The following is a 17355-nucleotide window of genomic DNA, read 5'->3' as shown; positions in this document are numbered from 1 at the left end:
TGGCTGTACCCCACCACCCCTGGATGAGGTGTCTGTCAGGGAATGATAGTGGGCTGGGGCCCTCTTTCCTCTTCTCAGGAGCGAGACATTAAAGAGTAGGACACTCATAAACAATTTACATGAATGAGAAAATTAAAAAGTGACTGTGCACATCCAGGGAAGGGTTCAGAAAAAAATCTGAGAAAAATTGAAGTTTACATCTTTAGCTGATCCTTGGCAAAGAGCCTACAAAGTAAAAATGACAACAACAAAAAAACAGTAAACCCCTGGGAAGGGGGATTTAAACGTCCAGTGTTCAACAACAAAATCAAGACATACAAAGAAACAGGAAGGTGTGGACAGCATGTTGAAAGGAAAAATGAATTCAATAGAATCTGTCCATGAAAAAGATTAAACGGCAGATATACTAGGCAAAGACTTTAAAACATCTGTGTTAAAGTTGCTCAAAACAAAGATGCTCAAAGAACTAAAGGAAGATGTGGAGAAAGTCAAAATAATGTGTGAACAAATGGAAATTGATAAAAAGACAGAAAACCACTCGTTACTGACTGCTTACTATACGCCAGGCATTATTTTAGGGGCTAGAAATACAGTTCCCTGCTCTTTTGAAATGTCCATCTTGTGAGGAAAGTGAACAGTAAACAGCTTAAACAAGTGAAAATATTGACTGTGAATAGGCCAACACAAAGAGTAGTGAGAGAGCAGTGGAATACTGCAGCAGAGAGTGCGGGAGGGTCACTCACTCAGCAGGGAGAGGTGAAACCTGGATGATAAGCAAGAGCGATCTGTTTTCTTCCTTCTTATGCCTTTTCCCCCTTTATTCTAGCTCATGGATTTAAATACATACATATATGCATGGAATTGAGAATAAAACAGAAAAATCAAGAAAACTAAAATTTGGTTCTTCAAAAAGATCAACAAAATGATGGTGACTGCAGCCATGAAATTAAAAGACACTTAACTCCTTGGAAGAAAAGTTATGACCAACCTAGATAGCATATTGAAAAGCAGAGACATTACTTTGCCAACAAAGTCTGTCTAGTCAAGGCTATGGTTTTTCCAGTGGTCATGTATGGATGTGAGAGTTGGGCTGTGAAGAAAGCTGAGCACCGAAGAATTGATGCTTTTAAACTGTGGTGTTGGAGAAGACTCTTGAGAGTCCCTTGGACTGCAAGGAGATCCAGCCAGTCCATTCTGAAGGAGATCAGCCCTGGGATTTCTTTGGAGGGAATGATGCTGAAGCTGAAACTCCAGTACTTTGGCCACCTCATGTGAAGAGTTGACTCATTGGAAAAGACTCTGATGCTGGGAGGGATTGGGGGCAGGAGGAGAAGGGGACGACAGAGGATGAAATGGCTGGATGGCATCACTGACTCAATGGACGTGAGTCTGAGTGAACTCCGGGAGTTGGTGATGGACAGAGAGGCCTGGTGTGCTGCAATTCATGGGGTCGCAAAGAGTCGAACACAACTGAGCAACTGAACTGATCAGATAGAGGAGTAATATGAGTCATTATATGCTAAAAAATTAGATAACCCTGAAACATGCTGAGAAACAGAAAACTTGCCAAGACTAAATCATGAAGAAATAGAAAACCTGAATAGACCTATAACTAGCAAGGAGATTGAATCAATAATCAAAAATCCAGTAAAGAAAAGCTCTGGAGCTGATTGCATCACTGGTGAATTCTACCAAACAGTTAAAGAATTAATACCAGTCCTTCTCAAACTAAACAAAATTGAAGGAGAGGGGACATTTCACAGCTCAGTCTATGAGGCCAGCATAACCATGATGCTGCTGCTAAGTCACTTCAGTCGTGTCCGACTCTGTGTGACCCCATGGATGGCAGCCCACCAGGCTCCCCCGTTCCTGGGATTCTCCAGGCAAGAACACTGGCGTGGGTTGCCATTTCCTTCTCCAATGCATGCAAGTGAAAAGTGAAAGTGAAGGCGCTCAGTCGTGTCCAACCCTCAGCGACCCCATGAACTGCAGCCTTCCAGGCTCCTCCATCCATGGGATTTTCCAGGCAAGAGTACTGGAGTGGGGTGCCATTGCCTTAAGCCAAAAAAGATACAAGAAAACTATAGACCAATATCCCTTATAAACATCTATACAAAAGTCCCCAACAAAATACAGAATTCAGCAGCATATTAAAAAAAAAACACACACACACACACAAAACTGGACACCATGACCAAGTGGGATTTATTCCTGGAATGAAAGAATGGTTCAACATACAACAACCAATCAATGTAATATGCCCTGTCAACAAAATAAAAGAAAGCCAGTTACCTCAATTGATGCAGAAGCACGTGAAAAATTAAGCACCTTTTTGTGACTTAAAAAAAAAGTTCCACCAAATAGAAATAGAAGGAAACTCCCTTTTACATAAAAGCTGTATGTGAAAAACCTGCCGGAAACTTAATACTCGACAGGGCAAGACTGAAAGCCTTTCCTCTGAGATCAGGAACAAGGCAAGGATGCACACTGTCACCACTTTCATTCAATGTGGCGGTGGGAGCTAGCCAGAGCACTGGGATATCACCCTGCTTTCTCTATCCATCTGTGGATCCATGTTGAAGCTGTTTTCACATCTTGGCTCTTGTGAATGGTGCCACACCAAACACTGGAGTGCTAATGTCTCTTTGAGATCCCAAATTCAGTTCTTTCGGATAAATACCCAGAAGTGAGACTGCTGGATCATACAGTAGTCCTATGTTAATTTTTTGAGGAATCTCTATACTGTTTTCCCATGGCAGGTGCACCATTTGGACTCCCACCAACAGAGTACACAGGTTCTTATTTCTTCACCTCCGTGATAACAGCCATCCTAGCATGTGTGAGATGATACCTCATTGTGGTTTTGATTTACATTTCCCTGATGGTTAGTGCGGAGAAGGCAATGGCACCCGACTCCAATACTCTTGCCTGGAAAATCCCATGGATGGAGGAGCCTGGTAGGCTGCAGTCCATGGGGTCGCAAATAGTCGGGCACAACTGAGCGACTTCACTTTCACTTTTCACTTTCATGCATTGGAGAAGGAAATGGCAACCCACTCCAGTGTTCTTGCCTGGAGAATCTCAGGGATGGCGGAGCCTGGTGGGCTGCTGTCTATGGGGTCGCACAGAGTCAGACACGACTGAAGCAACTTAGCAGCAGCAGATGGTTAGTGATGTCAGGCATCTTTTAAAATACCTGTTGGCCAGCCATGTCTTCTTTGGAGAAATGTCTGTTCTTTAGCACAGTTTTAAATTGAATTATTCTTTTAATTTTTTCGCTATTGAGTTGTAGGAATTCCTTATATACTATGGAAATTACCCTCATCTGATATGTGGTTTGCACAGACTTAAAAATACAGTTCTTTAGAGCAGTTTTCAGTTCACAGCAAAATTGAGGGGAAGGTACAGAGTTCCCATATACCCCTGACCCAAGACATGCATTTGTTACAATTTAAAAACCTACGCTGACAGTTTGCATAGACTTTAGTAAATACTTTGTATTTATGGAGTCGTTTACTCATTGTCGTATTTTTCCTTTTTCTTTAATTCTTTGAGGATGTTTGTAAGAGTCATTTTGAAGTCCCTTCCTACTAAATTCAACTTTGGAGTCCACTCGAATCAGTTCCCATTGGCTTCTGTTTTCCTGCACGTGGGTCACACTTTCCTCTTTCTTTGCATGTTGGTAAGCTCTGGTTGAAAACTAGGCATTTTTGATAATAAGAGTGCAGCAACTCGATTTTACTTTGTCTTCCTGAGGTTGCTGTCCTTTGGAAACTTAGCTGGACTTAAACTCCAGCATCTCCCCCTGCCGTGAGCAGTCCCTGGTGTGTCTGCTCAGCTTTGTATTTTCATCTGTTCGTAGCAGGCACCTGTGAGTCTTTCGAATGTGGGAGTCACTGGTGATTTTGGTTTAACCCAAACACTTGGAGCTGCAGGCCTCATACCCTGCTGGTCTGTCTGTGGGTGTGGGACACACTCAAGCCTCTGTTGCTTTCACTTCTCCCTGTGCTTTAGTGGGTCATTCCCCCTTGTACGCTGCTCCCGTCAGGCAGGGCTGTGCGGAGACCATGACTTGGCCCTTTCATGGTCCTCTCACTTTCAGGGTGTCTGTCAGACTTCTAATGCATCTGCTGCTGCCCCAACATGGACTGCAAGCTTGGGCTGCTGAGGCTGTGTGTTTTCATAGTTCATTCACAACCGAGTCCACCATTTTTTGCCAGCAGAACTGTAGGTTTCTGCAGCCAATCCCAGCATAATTGAAGTCTACCCATGTTGTAGTCAGTCAGTTCAGTCACTCAGCCATGTCCAACTCTTTGCGACCCCATGAATCACAGCACACCAGGCCTCCCTGTCCATCACTAACTCCCGGAGTTCACTCAGACTCATGTCCATCGAGTCAGTGATGCCATCCAGCCATTTCATCCTCTGTCGTCCCCTTCTCCTCCTGCCCCCAATCCCTCCCAGCATCAGAGTCTTTTCCAATGAGTCAACTCTTCACATGAGGTGGCCAAAGTACTGGAGTTTCAGCTTCAGCATCATTCCCTCCAAAGAAATCCCAGGGCTGATCTCCTTCAGAATGGACTGGTTGGATCTCCTTGCAGTCCAAGGGACTCTCAAGAGTCTTCTCCAACACCACAGTTCAAAAGCATCAATTCTTCGGTGCTCAGCTTTCTTCACAGCCCAACTCTCACATCCATACATGACCACTGGAAAAACCATAGCCTTGACTAGACAGACTTTGTTGGCAAAGTAATGTCTGCTTTTCAATATGCTATCTAGGTTGGTCATAACTTTTCTTCCAAGGAGTAAGCATCTTTTAATTTCATGGGTGCAATCACCATCTACAGTGATTTTGGAGCCCAAAAAAATAAAGTCTGCCACTGTTTCCACCGTTTCCCCATCTATTTCCCATGAAGTGTTGGGACCGGATGCCATGATCTTCGTTTTCTGAATGTTGAGCTTTAAGCCAACTTTTTCGTTCTCTTTCACTTTCATCAAGAGGCTTTTGAGTTCCTCTTCACTTTCTGCCATAAGGGTGGTGTCATCTGCATATCTGAGGTTATTGATATTTCTCCCGGCAATCTTGATTCCAGCTTGTGTTTCTTCCAGTCCAGCGTTTCTCATGATGTACTCTGCATATAAGTTAAATAAGCAGGGTGACAATATACAGTCTTGATGTACTCCTTTTCCTATTTGGAACCAGTCTGTTGTTCCATGTCCAGTTCTAACTGTTGCTTCCTGACCTGCATATAGGTTTCTCTAGAGGCAGGTCAGGTGGTCTGGTATTCCCATCTCTTTCAGAATTTTCCACAGTTTATTGTGATCCACACAGTCAAAGGCTTTGGCATAGTCAATAAAGCAGAACTAGATGTTTTTCTGGAACTCTCTTGCTTTTTCCATGATCCAGCGGATGTTGGCAATTTGATCTCTGGTTCTTCTGCCTTTTCTAAAACCAGCTTGAACATCTGGAAGTTCACAGTTCACGTATTGCTGAAGTCTGGCTTGGAGAATTTTGAGCATTACTTTAGTAGCATGTGAGATGAGTGCAGTTGTGTGGTAGTTTGAGCATTCTTTGTAGTAGTGTGTATCAATGGTTCCTTTTTATTGCTAAATAGTATTCTGTCGCATTGATATGCAGACATTTATCTGTTGAGGAACATTTATGTTTCCAGATTTGAGTTATTACAAGCAAGCCTCCTGTGAACATTTGTGTCCAAGTCTTTGGATGTGTTTGTGTGGGATGCAGCGGGAGGGCTGCACCAGATGGAAGGTGTATGCTTCACATTTTAAATAAACTTTTAATTCAGAATAACTTTAGATTTCCCCAAGAGTTTCGAAGATCGCATAGAGTTCCATTTACCCAACTCAGTTTCCCTTCCTCCTAGCCTCTTCCTTTACTTTGATTCCTCAACGTGAAGAAACTGACATCGGTACATTATTATTAACTAAACTCTAGACTTTATTTGGATTTCACCAGCTTTTTCACCAATGTCATGTTTCTGTGTCCGGATCCAGTGCAGGGCACACAGGTGTGAGGTCTCCCCAGTCTGCGCTGGCCCGTGACAGCGTCCAAGCTGGCTCTTTCTTTCGTGCCCTTGGCCGACCTGAACAACACTGGCCAGGTGTCCCGTGACTAGTGAAAGCAGTCCTCTAACCCGGGCTTCCCGTGGGTTTTTCCTTCTGACTGGACCCAGTCACGGCTTCGGAAAGACGGCCAAGTAACCCTTGGCCGTCAGGGTGGGCCACTCAGACGTGACCCTTCTGCCCATTTTCCGCATGTGAGGGTCGCTGTCCTTGTTCTGCAGAGGGCGCCCCCCACAACCCCCAGCCGCGGGCAGCACCCTCAGGACAAACATCCATGGATCACCAAGTATTCTTCTGTCGGGCGGAGCAGTTCCTCTCTTTCCTTGCTCATTCACTCCACCATAGAGGATGCACATTTACACCTCGGGTACAAGCCAGTTCTGCATTATTTACGCAGTCCTCGCATTGTTCCAGTTTGGACCTTTGTAGGCTCCTCGCCACTGCCACCTGCATCCCTCAGGGCCAGGTGCGCAGGCGCAGTGGGCGATGCCGCTGACTATGCAGACACATGTGGGAAGCGGGTGGTGGGCGGTGGGGGCGCAGGCGCACTGGGAGGCAGGCGGTGACCTCGCAGGCAGGCGCAGTTGGCAGCGAGCTCATAGCGCACCAGGCGGGAGCACGTGGGCAGCCAGCGCAAGGCTGTGGTGGGAGGCTGTCGATGAACGAGCACGCAGGCGCAGTTGGCGTGGGTACACGTGACCTGCTGGCGTGCAGACGCAATGGGCGGCTGGTGTACGTGCGTGGCAGGCACGCAGGCGCAGGGTGCGGCCAGCGTACGTGGTACGTGGGGCCTAGGTACCTGCCGACGCCATGCGGCCGTTACGCTGGCAGGTGGCTGTGGTGGCGGCTGCTGGCCTCGCGCTGGCCTTGGAGACGCTGCCCGCCGTGTTGCGCTGGCTGTGGGTCAGGCGGCGGCGGCCGCGGCGCGAGGTGCTGTTTTTCCCATCCCAAGTGACCTGCACAGAAGCCCTGCTGCGGTCCCCTGGTGCCACACCCTCGGACTGCCCGTGTAGCCTGCCCCACGGCGAGAGCTCACTTAGCCGGCTGCTGAGCGCCCTGCTGGCCGCCCGCGTCAGTCTGGAGCTCTGCCTGTTCGCCTTCTCCAGCCCGCAGCTGGGCCGCGCCGTGCAGCTGCTGCACCAGCGCGGGGTGCGCGTCCGCGTGGTCACCGACTGCGACTACATGGCCCTCAACGGCTCGCAGATTGGCCTGCTCCGCAAGGCAGGTAGGCCGGGCTCTGGGCCACGGGAGGTGGAGGCAGGACGGCGGGGCGCTTGGGGCAGCGTGGAAGGACAGGGGAGACACTCACGTCCCTTGGCAGCCTTGCGGGGTCTGGGGAAACTCCGGGGTGTCCAGAGGAGCTTCTGTGCAGAGTCTTTAGCCCGAAACCTGGGCGTGAACCCTGGAGGGGCCAGGCTGGAAGCAGGTCCGTCAGCAAAGCCTGTCAGGGACCCAGAAGTCTGTTCAGGGCACAGGTGCGTGGAGATGCAGGGTTGGCTTAAGGACCAAACGGAGGAGAAGGTGTTTTCTCTTAAATTAACCAGTGAGTCTTCTTTCGGGGCATCTGAAATGAATATTTAAAATAAGGTAAGACATGGAGCTGAAATGGTTAGTTAGTGAGCAGGTAATTTGTTTCTTCAGCTGCCAAATGCCAGGGAAGTCAGGTCTCTGGCGGACCTGCCCCTCGCTGGAGTGGGAACAGCGAACCCGGGAGTATGATAATTGTGAGGATGTTCTAAGTTCACACCTGCCTTACTTGGAAACTCCTCTGCCTGCGCTGGCGTGACGCTGTGTCCTGCTCCAGCGGTTCAGAGTCTGAACCTCTTGCCCTTCTTTCTGTCACTGAGGCCCCTGCAAAGGTCATTCTTGCATTAGCGACCGTTTGACCTGCCCGTTCTGGTGGCCACCGTGACAGGCGCGTGGGGCCCTTGAAAACTGTCCTGGCTGCTCTCAGCTCACCTGGGATGGGAACACAGGTGCATCCTCCCCTGGTCTTCACACCTGTGCAGGGCAGGATGGAGACTTGATTTCAGTGTTGAGGACGTTGACTTCGGCTCTTCCTGGCAGCTTTTCGATCCTATGTTGGTCTATTGTCGGGGAAGCTTGGCTGTTTCAGCACAGCAGTTTTCTTGTAGAGAACCGTAGGACCTCAGATTTGGCAAGAACCTCAAAGGGACCCCACGACCAGATTCCAGCTAAGCCTTGACTCTGTTCTGAGGATGTCCCTGCAGTTGTTCTTCTCTCACCACTCAGCCGTCTCCTTGTGTTTGGCTGGACAGGTTCCAGGCTCTGGGTCTTCAAGTGCAGAACAGGACAGGGAGGTCTGGCGGAGCAGGAGCCTTGGAGGTGCCTGGGAGGGTCCTGGGTGGGGGCGCAGCTGCTGTGAGGAGTCACCTGCGTGAGGGCCTGTTTTGTGGTGTGAGGAGCGACAGGCAGCCCTGTGGCCAAGGTGCATATGTTGAGGCGGGCACACGAGGAGCCCTGAGCCTCAGCAGGAGGGGAGGCCGCGTCAGCTGGGTGGTTATGGGGCCAAAGCTGAGGCTTCAGGTCTGGAGCCTGGTGTCTTCTCTGTGGGCCCCCCCAGGCTGGTCCCCCAACTTCACGAGGTCCTGATTACAGGAGGGATCTGATTCTGGGCCCGAGTGAGACCTTAGGGGCATGTGAACCCGAGATCAAATGGGTTTTGCTTCAGTCGCCGCTGGCTCATCTTGAAACCAGTAACTGGAGGGTAATGCATGTCATATACACTGGAGGAGGTGGGGAGCCTCCCCCAGTCAGGGCTGGAGGCGTTTCCAGAGGAACTAACTCTCCTGTGCCTGCTGCCGGCCAGCCCTCCTCCTGGGGCTGGTGGACCCGGCCCCTGCCTGGCTCAGCCGCTGTCACCACCCAGACCTGACGGTGCCCACGACACTGGACACAAGCAGCAGTCAGTCCTGTGAACACATCCACGCTGGAGAAGGAGCCAGAACTCAAGCAATGGACAGCGAGAGGAGGGGCTAGGGAAGGAGCAAGGGGCTCCCATGTGGGGGCGACCAGAGCCCCTGCCTGGCCAGCAGCTCCGTCGGTGGACGGGCAGCAGTGACGTCTCACTCTTTGCAGGGATCCAGGTCCGGCACGACCAAGACCTGGGCTACATGCACCACAAGTTCGCCATCGTGGACAGGAAGGTGCTGATCACTGGCTCCCTCAACTGGACCACACAGGCCATTCAGAACAACCGGGAGAACGTGCTCATCATGGAGGACGAGGAGTATGTGCGGCTCTTCCTGGAGGAGTTCGAGCGCATCTGGGAGGAGTTCAACCCCACCAGGTTCTCCTTCTTCCCTCAGAAGGAGAGGGCTCGCTGAGGCGGGCTCCAGGCCACGGCCCCCAGGCTGGAGTCCTGCCGAGCTCCAGCGAGGAAGGGTGGCTCTCTTGCATTGAGTAGTGATGTTCCTTAGAGAGAGTGCGGGCTTAGCAAGGACAGAGACTGCCCTGCAGTGGAAGGGAGGCACTTCGGACTGGGTGCCTCCATCAGGGTTGGAGAGACAGCAGATCCAAGTCCCTTTCCTGATTCTGAGGCCTCCCGGGTCCCCCAACACCCCTTTGCATGCCCCCCCGCCACGCTCCCTTGCCCTCCCCCACATCCGGCCTTCGGAACCTGGGTGACTAGTGTCCAGAAGTTGCTCCTGTTTGCACATGTTAGGATTGTAATTTTTGATGTTCTTACAATCAGGGGAGTTTGGCTGTCTGTGTAGACTGACCTTCACCATGACACCCGAGGCTGTGCTCAGTATCCCTGAGGCAAGGTGGGTCGTAGGGGTGGCCTCACCGGGCTGTCCTGATTTCTGGCACAGATGTGACATCTTTGAAGTGTCGTTCCCCCCAGCCCCTGCCAACGTAGTGTGTTTCTCTCCATTTAAAGTTACCTTGGACTTAGGATGTCGGGCAGGTAAACCCAGACAGAACTCAGCTGAAGTTGTAAAGCGTGGTTCTTGGGTTGGAAGTCATGTGGCTTCACTGTGACAGAGCTTCTCCCCTGAGCCGGGTCCCCCTGAATAAACTTGCTCCCGTTCCTGTCCAGTTGCGTGTGTCTGCCTTTTCATGCAAATAGTGGCTTTGCAGGGTGGGGACAGCATCCAGCCATTTAGAACCCATTGACCAAGCTAGTCTCCCAGAGAGGAGTGAAGACCTGGGGGTGTTCTTGGGGGACCCCACTGTCTCCCAGAGGAGTGAAGACCTGGGGGACCCTGGCGTCTTCTGAGCAGCTGAGCTGACTCCCAGCCATGCTCCTCAGTGGCTGTCTGGCCCGTGGGGCTCAGCGCCCGCAGCCCCCTGTCCACAGGGCTTGCTTCCAGAAGTGCCAACCACCCAAGACCAGCCCCACCATCAAGGCTGCTGTTGACAAAGTTGTGAAATGGTTTCATCCCATGTAATGTTTTATTTCATTTAATTTGATTTATATTGTTTTCATTATAGTTATCTTTGTGGTGGGAGTTTGAACCTAACCTAAATTTCAGGTAACAGGCATTCTGTTCTGAGGGCCTGAGGAGGCGAGCACTGAAATCAGCCTGCAGAGTGGAGGCTGTGTGTTCCCGCTGAGGGTGGGCGACTGCATGACGTGACCAGAGCCCCGCTACGACGGGAGAGGCGTAAGGAGGGGCAGCTGGGTCGCAGCAGGGCTTGGGCCGAGCCCAGCGTGTCCAGTCCTCCCAACGAGCTGGTGGGGGTCACTGCTGAGGCCGCGGGAGGTCCCAGGCTTCCAGCTGGTGAGGGTGGGTGAGCTGAGCTGTGGGTGTGCACTTGGTGCAGAAGGCAGTTCAGGCCGAGTCTGGGGCTTTGTACTGGGTGGCAGTTGTCCAGAGCGCGTCCAGAGCTGCGCAGGCGCACTAAGGAGACCCTGGAAATGTAGCTGACATGCCTCGGGGCAGTAACCGGAGGGGACTTGTGTGTCCGAAGCTTCACACTTTGTCCACCAGATTCTGGCATGAACAGGACCTTTACAGGAAGTAGTCAACCCCAGGAGGCTTGGCAGTTACTCCCTAAGAGGACTAGAGGTGGCCCCTCTTACTGCCCTCCCACCCCTGCCTCACAGCCTCTCGTTCAGCCTGTAGTTTGGGTTCAAGCTTGTCATTTTAACCATGGGACAGGGACGCAGCCTAACAGTATACGTGGAATGTTGGCACTGTTAAACGTACGATATTTTAAACTTCTGAGAACTTTGTGATAAAAGAAATAGTCCTGGTAGTAACGGTGTGACTCTGTCAGTCTCCCTGTACGTGTCAAATTCAGGAGAACGTTGGCATGAAACTGTGCGGCTACATTGCTTGTGCTGAACTGCTTTTTTAAAATAGTTTCTAAATTCATTTTTGGCTGTGCTAGGACTTCATTGCTGCGAGGGCTTCCCCTAATTGTGTGGAGCAGGGGTTCCTCTTCGTGCGGATGCGGGCGTCTCATCGCGGGGCACGGGCTCCAGGTGTGCGGGCTTCAGGAGTTTTGGGGCACAGGCTTAGTTGCCCCTCTTTACCACTGGGCCACCAGGGAAGCCCCTGAATTGGTTTTTAAAGCAACTGACTACTTTAAAAATAACACTTCATTGAGATTCACATACTATAAAAGTCACTTTTAAAAGTGTGCAGCCGAGTGTATTTATGGTATATTAACAGATTATTAGTTGTCAGTATGTTAACAGTTATTTGGTTGTTATTTACTATAGTAACGGGGTTGTGCAGCCATGAGCACCATCAGTTTTCAGAGCATTTTCTTCACTCCAGAAAGGAGCCCTGTTTGTGTGGGTTTACCTGTGGCGGCTGTGTTGTGCGTGGCGTCCCGCAGCCTGCGGTCTCGCTGTGTCTCGGCGTGCCCCTCCTTGGCCTAGTGCGGTGTTTCTGAGGGCCGTCCGCGTCGTGCCAGGTGTCGGTGCATTTTCACTTCTTTTTATCGCTGAGTTGTAAGTCGCTGTATGGACACATCACATTGTGTCTACCTGTTTAGCAGTTGATGGAGACTGGGGTTGTCTCTACCTTTTGTCTGTTGTAAATATAATGCTGTAAACACTCACAAGTGTCTGTGTGGACATGTTCTTGAGTCTCTTGAGTATATATCTAGGAATGGAGTTGTTGGGTCATAAAACTCTATTTAACCATTTTATAAACTGCCAGATGGTTTTCCAAAGCAATTGAACCATTTTATATTCCCACCAGCAGGTATAAGGATTCCTTTTTCTCCACATCATCACCAGCAAAAAGCTATTATTTGACTTTTTTAAAAGTCAGTTTTTAAAATGGAGGTATAATGAGGTACAATATTATGTAAGTTTTAGGCATACAACAGCGATTCATAATATTTGAAGGTTATAGTCCATTTAGAGTTGTTATAAGATACTGACTATATTTGTATTAAATATGTTTGTAACTTATTTTGTATACTGAAGTTTGTACCTCTTAATTCACTACTCTTGTCTCACCCCTCCGCCTCCCGTCTCCCCACTGATAACCACGAGTTTGTTCTCTATATCTGAGTCTCTTCCTTTTTTGTTGTTTACTAGTCTCTTTTATTTTTTAGATTCCACATGTGATACCATACAGTATTTGTCTTTCTCTGACTTCGCTCGGCATGATACCCTCCAAGTCCATGCATGTTTCTGCAAATGGCATTATTTCTTTTTTTTTTTTAAATAGAAGTATTCCTTTGTACGTGTGTACCAGAACTTCTTTATCCGTTCATCTATGATGGGCATTTAGGTTGCTTCCAGTTTCTGGCTGTTGTAAATAGTGCTGCTGTGAACATCGGGGTGCATATATCTTTCCTAATCAGTGTTTTCATTTGCTTTGAATATATGCCCACAAGTAGAATCGCTGGGTCATATGGTAATTTTTAATTTGAGAAACCTCCGTTTCTCAGATCCGTAGTTTTCCGTATTGTCTGCACCAGTTCACGTTCCCACCAGTGGTGCAGGAGAGTGTTCTCTGTCCCGCATCCTCTCCAGCGTGTGTTATTTGTAGTCTTTATGGTGATGGCCATTCTGACAGGTGTGAGGGGGCGTCTCATTGTGATTTTAATCTGCGTTTCACTGATAATTAACGATGTTGAGCATCTACTAATGTGCCAGTTGACCATCTGTATGTTTCATTTATAAAAAATTTCTATTCAGGTCTTCTCCCCGTTTTTAAATTGGGTGGTTTGGTATGGCAAAACCAGTACAATATTGTAAAGTAATTAGCCTCCAATTAAAATAAAAAAAAAATTAAATAAATTGGGTGGTTTGTTTTTTTGATGTCAAATTGTATGAACTGTTTATACATTTTGCATATTAACCCCTTATCAGTCATATAATTTGCAGATATTTTCTCGTATTCAGTAGCTTGTCTTTTTGTTGATGGTATCCTTTGCTTTGCAATTTTTAAATTTAATTAGGTCTTATTTGTTTGTATTTGCTTTTATTTCCTTTGCTTTAGAGACATAAAAAAATATTGCTACAATTTAGGTTAAAGAATATTCCATCTATATTTTCTTTTAGTTTAATGGTTTCTGGTCTTACATTTAGGTCTTTAATGCATTATTTTAAAATGAAAGTGAAGGAGATCAGCCCTGGGATTTTTTTGGAGGGAATGATGCTAAAGCTGAAACTCCAGTAGTTTGGCCACCTCACGCAAAGAGTTGACTCATTGGAAAAGACTCTGATGCTGGGAGGGATTGGGGGCAGGAGGAGAAGGGGACGACAGAGGATGAGATGGCTGGATGGCATCACTGACTCGATGGACGTGAGTCTGAATGAACTCCGGGAGTTGGTGATGGACAGGGAGGCCTGGCGTGCTGTGATTCATGGGGTCGCAAAGAGTCAGACACGACTGAGCGACTGAACTGAGCTGATAGTTGATTTACAGTGTTGTGTTAGTTTCAAGTGTACATCAAAGTAATTCAGTTGTGTGTGTGTATATATGTGTATATCCATACATATATGTTGCTAACCTTTTCAGATTCTTTTCCGTAAGAGGTTATTAAAAGATACTGGATGTAGTTACCCGTACTATAAGTCATTAAAAAAAAAATCTATTTTACATACAGTAGTGTTTGTTAATCCCAAATTCCTAATTTATACCCCCTTTGGTAACCAAGTTTGTTTTCTATGTCTCTGAGTCTGTTTTTGTTTTGTAAATGAGTTCATTTGTATTTTTTTTTTGAGTTACATAAAAGTAACGTATTCGTCTTTCTCTGACTTACTTCACTTACCATGATAAACTCTAGGTCCTTCCATGTTGCTGCAAATGGCATTATTTCATTGTTTTTATGGCTGAATAATATTCTGTTGTTTACATGTACTGTCACCTCTTTATCCATTCATCTGTTGATGGGCATTTAGGTTGCGTCCATATCTTGGTGGCTTAAATAGCACTGCTGTGCACACGGGGTGTGTTACCTTTCTGAATTAGCGTTTTTGTCTTTCCAGACGCATGCCCAGGAGCGCGACTGCAGGACTCTGTGACATCTGTCATGCTGTCCTCAGTGGCGGCTGCACCAGTTTACGTTCCCACCGACAATATAGGAAGGTTCTCTTTTTTCCACACCGTCTCCAGTAGGCCCTTGTTCCATTTTGAGTTGATTGTTGTGTATGGTGTGAGGAAATGTCCTGGTTTCTTTCTTTTGCATGAGGCTGCCATTTTTCCGGCAACTATCTGACTTTGCCATCGCCAGCCTGTTGGGTGTGAGGTGCTGCCTTTTTGGGGTTTTACCTTGTATTTCCTGAAGGACTGGTTACGTTGAGTTCTGTTCATATAATTTTTTCACCTTTTATATAGTCTTTGGAGAAATGTCTATTCAAATCCTTTACCCATTAAAAAAAAGTTGTGTTGCCTGTTAATTGTTGGCATTGTGAGAGTCTTTGCATATTCTGTATGCTGGTCCCTTACCAGAAGTGTGACTTGCAGGTGTCCACTCCCACCTGTGGGCAGTCTGTTCACATTCTTGGTGGTATTGTTCACAGTGTGTGTTATTTATTTTGGTATGGTTCAGTTTATCTATTTTTACTTTTCCTGTTTGTGCTTTGGTGTCTTGACTAAGAAATCACTGCCCAGCCAGGGATCACGAATGGTTTGCTCTTTTCTCTGAAAGCCTTATATTCAGGTCTGTGAAGCACTGGGGTTAATTTTTGTATGTGCTGGAATATAGGGCAGCGGTCCCCAACCATTTTGGAACCCAGGACTGGTTTCGTGGAGGACAGTTTCTCCGTGGCGTGGTGAGGTGTGGTCCAGGCGGTGGTTCGAGCCATGGGGTGCAGTAGGGGGAGCTTCGCTTGCTCTCCTGCCACTCACCTCCTGCTGTGCAGCCAGGGACTGGGGAACCCTGAATTAGGGGGTTTGACTTCATTCTTTTGCCTGTGGGTAGCTGCATGTCCCAGCACTGTTTGCTGAAGAGGCTGTTTCCCCCCCACTGAATGGTCTTGACGTCTTTGTTGAAATCCATCTACTGTTAATGTAGGGGCTTATTTCTGGACCCTTGGTTCTGTCCCATTATCTGTATGTCAGTCCTCATGCAGGTACCAACCGTCTTGATCCCGGAAGCCTTGCAGTTGTCCTGGGACCCAGTAGAAAGAATCCTCCGCTTCATTCATCTTCCCCAGCATCGCTCTGGGCTGTTGTGCATTTCCGCAGGAACCTTGGGCCAGCTGATCAACTTGATGAAGGCAGCTGCGATTTGTAGGAGTCGCCTTGAATTGTAGGTGAAACTGGAGAGTACTGCTCTTCTAACAATATTGCATCGTCCAACTCATGAACAAGGGACACCTTTCCATTTATTTAAGTCTTTTAAAATTTCTTTCAATAATGTTTCATAGTTTTCAGTATACAAGTCTTACACTTTAAAAAATGTATCCATTTCAGATTTTTAGTAGTGTAGAGCAGTCAGTTGGTTTTTATATATGAGCTTTGGATCCTGCACACTTGCTGAGCTCATTTTTAATGATTTTTTGGTGGATTCCTTCGATTTTCTGTACATGGGTCCTGCCATCTGCAGGTGGAGGTAGATTTCCTCTCCTTCGGCACGGCCACCTCGCCTCCTCCTCAGCTCTGGCTGGTCTCCAGTGCAGTGGGCAGAGGTGGCGAGAACACACATCCTTGTTTTGCTCCTGGGCACAGGGGAGCTTTCAGTCTTACCGTCGAGTGTGATGGCAACTGGGTTTTTTCTAGCTGTCCTGAAATGTTGAGGGTGCGCTCTTCTGTGCCTCATTTGTTGAGTGTCTTTATCGCTTTCCCAACTGCCAACTGATTTTTAAAAGACAGCCTTCAGAATGGGAGAAGATAATAGCAAATGAAGCAACTGACAACTAATCTCGAGGATATACAAGCAACTCCTACAGCTCAACTCCAGAAAAATAAATGACCCAATCAAAAAATGGGCCAAAGAACTAAATAGACATTTCTCCAAAGAAGACATACAGATGGCTAACAAACACATGAAAAGATGCTCAACATCACTCATTATCAGAGAAATGCAAATCAAAACCACGATGAGGTACCATTTCACACCAGTCAGAATGGCTGCGATCCAAAAGCCTACAAGTAATAAATGCTGGAGAGGGTGTGGAGAAAAGGGAACCCTCTTACACTGTTGGTGGCAATGCAAACTAGTACAGCCACTATGGAGAACAGTGTGGAGATTCCTTAAAAAACTGGAAATAGACATGCCTTATGATCCAGCAATCCCACTTCTGGGCATACACACTGAGGAAACCAGAAGGGAAAGAGATACGAGTACCCCAATGTTCATCGCAGCACTGTTTATAATAGCCAGGACATGGAAGCAACCTAGATGTCCATCAGCAGATGAATGGATAAGAAAGCTGTGGTACATATACACAATGGAGTATTATTCAGCCATTAAAAAGAATACATTTGAATCAGTTCTAATGAGGTGGATGAAACTGGAGCCTATTATACAGAGTGAAGTAAGCCAGAAAGAAAAACACCAATACAGTATACTAACGCATATATATGGAATTTAGAAAGATGGTAACAATAACCCTGTGTACGAGACAGCAAAAGAGACACTGATGTATAGAACAGTCTTATGGACTCTGTGGGAGAGGGAGAGGGTGGGAAGATTTGGGAGAATGGCACTGAAACATGTAAAATATCATGTATGAAATGAGTTGCCAGTCCAGGTTCGATGCACGATACTGGATGCTTGGGGCTGGTGCACTGGGACGACCCAGAGGGATGGAATGGGGAGGGAGGAGGGTTCAGGATGGGGAACACATGTGTACCTGTGGCGGATTCATTTTGATATTTGGCAAAT

The 17355-nt window shown here is 47.6% G+C and overlaps 1 protein-coding gene across 3 annotated transcripts; it reads left to right on the top strand.

The window, feature by feature from the left end:
• Positions 1–4948: 4948 nt before the first annotated feature.
• PLD6 (phospholipase D family member 6) lies at positions 4949–15847 on the top strand. 3 transcript variants are annotated; one of them, XM_055576291.1, is made up of 2 exons: positions 4949–7309; positions 14513–14967. In XM_055576291.1, the coding sequence occupies exons 1-2, from the start codon at positions 6895–6897 to the stop codon at positions 14740–14742; spliced, it is 645 nt and encodes a 214-aa protein (XP_055432266.1). In that variant the 5' UTR covers positions 4949–6894; the 3' UTR covers positions 14743–14967. The 3 variants fall into 3 exon arrangements, with proteins under 3 accessions (XP_055432266.1, XP_055432268.1, XP_055432265.1); XM_055576293.1 differs by lacking the exon at positions 14513–14967 and adding an exon at positions 15588–15847 and having other exon boundaries at positions 4950–7309; XM_055576290.1 differs by lacking the exon at positions 14513–14967 and adding an exon at positions 9184–10146 and having other exon boundaries at positions 4978–7309.
• The last annotated feature ends 1508 nt before the right edge of the window (positions 15848–17355 follow it).

Source organism: Bubalus kerabau, chromosome 4 (assembly GCF_029407905.1).
Source record: "Bubalus kerabau isolate K-KA32 ecotype Philippines breed swamp buffalo chromosome 4, PCC_UOA_SB_1v2, whole genome shotgun sequence".
Classification (NCBI taxonomy): Eukaryota; Metazoa; Chordata; class Mammalia; order Artiodactyla; family Bovidae; genus Bubalus; species Bubalus kerabau.
The sequence above is the reverse complement of the archived record's forward strand: the minus strand, read 5'-3'. Positions and strand labels throughout refer to the sequence as shown.

Coding starts and splice junctions, on each gene's coding strand:
- PLD6 (XM_055576290.1), top strand. CDS start 6,895: ATGCGGCCGTTACGCTGGCAGGTGGCTGTGGTGGCGGCTGCTGGCCTC. Junction 7,310..9,183: donor TGGCCTGCTCCGCAAGGCAG/GTAGGCCGGGCT, acceptor CACTCTTTGCAG/GGATCCAGGTCCGGCACGAC.